This window comes from Bison bison, unplaced genomic scaffold (assembly GCF_000754665.1).
Source record: "Bison bison bison isolate TAMUID 2011002044 unplaced genomic scaffold, Bison_UMD1.0 scf7180017864476, whole genome shotgun sequence".
Taxonomy (NCBI): domain Eukaryota; kingdom Metazoa; phylum Chordata; class Mammalia; order Artiodactyla; family Bovidae; genus Bison; species Bison bison.
Window position 1 is genome coordinate 1,534,665 of NW_011495037.1, and position 3,739 is coordinate 1,538,403.

At 46.6% G+C, this 3,739-nt stretch overlaps 1 protein-coding gene across 1 annotated transcript in view; it reads left to right on the top strand.

Moving 5' to 3' along the window:
• Nucleotides 1–3,739, top strand: part of LOC105004483 (aminopeptidase Q) — a 129,198-nt gene that overhangs the window by 47,179 nt on the left and 78,280 nt on the right. The window contains exons 3-5 of the mRNA XM_010862104.1: nt 2,928–3,005; nt 3,252–3,452; nt 3,654–3,729. Of these exons, the coding sequence (XP_010860406.1) occupies nt 2,928–3,005; nt 3,252–3,452; nt 3,654–3,729 (355 nt within the window). The remainder of the gene's footprint in view (nt 1–2,927; nt 3,006–3,251; nt 3,453–3,653; nt 3,730–3,739) is intronic.

Genomic DNA, 3,739 nt, shown 5'->3' on the forward strand with positions numbered 1-3,739 from the left:
AAATTCGGCCTTTTTTCTTGAACAAACCCTCCCTTAATGGCTGCAAGCTTTTGGCTACATTCTTGAGTTCTGAAATAGTTACTTCTGACCATGTTTCCAGTGTTCACATTGGTTTCATGGAGGAGACTTTCAGTGATCCTGGCCCTGCCTTCTTTCTGGATATCTGATTTTTGACTCTTGATCAATTTATGATGTGTTGATTAAGGTCTAAAATTTTCCCAGGAGACCCTTAGGGTCAGTTTCTTTACTGATAGTTTACAACTGGATTTATGGTCTGACTAACCTAGCTTGATTATTTCAAGAGCCTCCCTAAGAGTTTCTCCTTTGAACCCTCTGTAAACAAGATTCCTTTCACAGACCTTAGTGGTTCTAGTTGGTGACATGGCATGGACCACTTAGGCAAGTAAGGGCCCTTGAAGAGCTTGCATATGGGAGATCTATCAGACTTCCAATGCTTGCCTGCTTTCTCTTTCTCTTCCCGCACTATATTATTTTTCCTTTAAATAACAGCTTAAATGAAAGGACTCTGTGAAAGCTGGTGAATCCTTTCAAATAACCAAACTGGGAGATATTGGCAATGGTATGTACATACAGTATAATAGCATGCAGCTATAGAAAGGAACATGAAAGATATCTGTGAACTGATATGAAAAGACATCCAGGATATATTGTTAAATGAAAATGCAAGATGCAGAACTGCATATTTGGTATACTATCTTTGTTATGTAGTAAAGAGGAGAAATACAAGGGTATAGAATTGTATTTGCTTGATTTGCATAAGGAAATAATACAAAAAACCTATTTAAATGATTAACTATGGAAGTAATGGAAGAAAGACACAAATTTTCATATTGTTTTGATTTTGAAACTTACGAATATTCCCATTCAAAAAATTAAAATTTCAAAGTAAATGAAGAAAAAAGGAAAATGAAAACTAGGTCATGTGACCCAAGGGGGATAATAAAGTATTACGGAGGCCTATAATAAATACCAAGGAAAAAAAGATGGAAAAATAATTGACATGCCAAACAATAAACATAAATAGTAAAAGTAAACAGACACAGATACAAGGAAGAAGTTTCACTTGGGTGGCATTGAAAAGGCTTGGATTCTTGCTTAGCTTAGGATTTCTGAAGGGCAGCACTGACGATATTGTGGGTGGAGTATTTCTTCACTGGAGGAGACTGTCCTGGGCCTTGTAGGAAATTTAGCAGAATCGCGGGCCTCTCCCCACTAGTTACCAGTAGCAGCACCCCTGAAACATTGTGACAACCAAATATGTCTCTAAACATTGCCAAACCTCCAGGGAAGGGGGACACCAGCAGCACCCCCAGTTGTCAATGACTCCTTTAGCTGATCTGATTTAGCTGATTTTCTGAGCAACTCATGAAAACTTTTTAAAAAAATTTTCTAGTAACTGTTTTCTCGGCAGTTGATCTGTGTCCCAAAACTGCTCTTTCATGGAAATGTCAAATATTGCATATGATAGTATTTTCCAGTCCTTTAAAAATTAACATAAGCATGACTCAATCAGTATGTTATTTTGCAGCTTCTTTTTAGTGACATTAATGGTTTATCAGAACTGTTTTCCCTTTAATAAGATATTTAAATTGCTCAACCACCTGACATGATTTTATCACTTTTAAGCTTTTTGTGTGGCAGCCAATCTCTGTTTCTTCAATGATATTAGAGAAGTGGAATTAAATAATTAGATCCAGGTAGACACTTTTCAGTAGAGTTTTTAATTTAAAAATGAGGGGAGGGACAGCTCTAATGTGAAGTAGTTCTGTTACTGACCCTTTTTCTTTTTCTTTCTACTCTTTCCATTTCCTTTCTTCTCTTTTCTTTTCTATCCTTTGTTTCTTAACCTTTCCTTGCAAGTCTGGAATCCATCAAAATGCTTCAAGAAATTGTCCAGGGAATGGTAAGGCCAGTAATTAATCAGCTCCATATCTGTGCGCGATCCCCATCTGGCCATGACCTACACCCAGAGGACCTTCCTGGCTCAGTAGCTCGCAATTCTGACAGCCTGATAGCGGCAGGTCCTGCCCAGGGTAAGGAACGGAGCTTCTCCTCCCTCTCCGCATCCCAGAATCTTCTGAGAGTGGTGCGTGTGATCCTAATTATTTTTTAAATATGATTATTCCGTCTCTGAAGAAAGCAAACCCCACCTGTAATCACAGCACAACCATTGCACAAGCTTGGTGTTAAGTCCCCCGTCTTGTTCCAGAGGTCTTTTTGTTAATGTGATTAATTTCAGTTTGAGGAACTGTGAAGATCACACGGCCCAGGAGAATCACTTCGGGTTACCCCATCTCTGACCTCTGGTGAAAGGGCTTCCTCATTGGAATGGAGATACGGTTCCAAGCAGAAAAGCGAAGACTTTTTTATGGCTGCGAAGAAAAAAATTCTCTTCATTCTGAAAACACAAAAACACTGAAGGAGTCTAAAGATGGGGTATGTCCGGAGCAGAATCTTCACCCACCTCTCCCCCCTCTTCCCCAGCGCCTCCTGGGTCTTCCCAGTTCACTCGAGTGCGGCACGTAGGTGGGAACCAGGCCCACAGCACGCGGAACTCCCCCGGAAGCATCCGATAAATAGCAAACAGATGCCCAGGACGCCGAAGACCTCACCGACCAGGGCACCGCCTGGAAACGAGTTCCAGCCGGCTGTTTTCAAGTGGAAAGGCTAACCGCCGGACGGTGCCGTTCCCTGTACTTGAAACCAGTGGGTTTCGAAAGCAGGGCGTCCTCTTGCCCCAGGCAGGGTGTGGGGAGCCAGTCCGAGCTCCAGTACTGAAAGCCCATCCCTGGCAGTTGCAGAGCCAAGACACAGCTTTCTGCCTGGTCTCTTCCCGAAGTAAAGCAGCCTTCACCTGGAGACGCAGACGCCACGCTCGTTTGTCTGTTTGTTGTCCCCTCTTCCAGCCCCACTTCCCAAGCTGGGAAGAGGCTCCGGGACACCCTGGACTTTGTTTCCAACCTCGCACTTGTTGCCTGGACCGCGTGAGTCCCGAACTTATCTAGAAAGCTAATTTAGGGCCAAAAATTTGGTTCCGGAAGTTAGTTCAGACAGAGGGACTGTCTCTTGGAGGATCATCTCAGAGCGTATCCTCTAAAGTCCCGGTCCTTAAGTCGCCACCTCGGCTCCTAGCCCTAGAATCCCCAGGTTGGGGGCGGCAGGTGTGCAGCCCGAAGCATCACTACTGTCAGGGAACTGAGGGTCCTCTGTAACTGTCTCTTTTGCGACAGCACTCGGTACCACACCGGGGCACCCTCAACAAACCCCATGAATCCAGATACCCCTGTCAGAGATGCCCCCTTTCCAGTGTGGTCCGACCGCGCCGATTCTAAAAGCCTCTTCTGCGGTGTCCTTCGCTGCGGACTCCAAGAGGCGCGCGCGCTTGTTTGCGCGCGTCCGCCTCCTCCCCCGGCCCTGGCAGGGGGCGGAGGGTGGGTGGGCAGAGGACCTGGATCCGATTAGCTGGGAGGGGAAGCTGTGGTCCCAACCACTCTCTCGTGTGTCCTCGAGGAGGAGGGAGGGACGGTGCTCGAGAGGAGGGGCAGGGGTCCGATCACCGAGCGCTCAGGCCCGGGGGTCTGAACGCTCACGTCTCCCCCACCCTGGACCGCGGCCATGGGACCCCCTTCTAGCTCCGGCTTCTACGTGAGCCGCGCCGTACCCCTGCTGCTGGCGGGGCTGGCCGCCGCGCTCCTGCTGGCGCTGGCCGTGCTCGCCT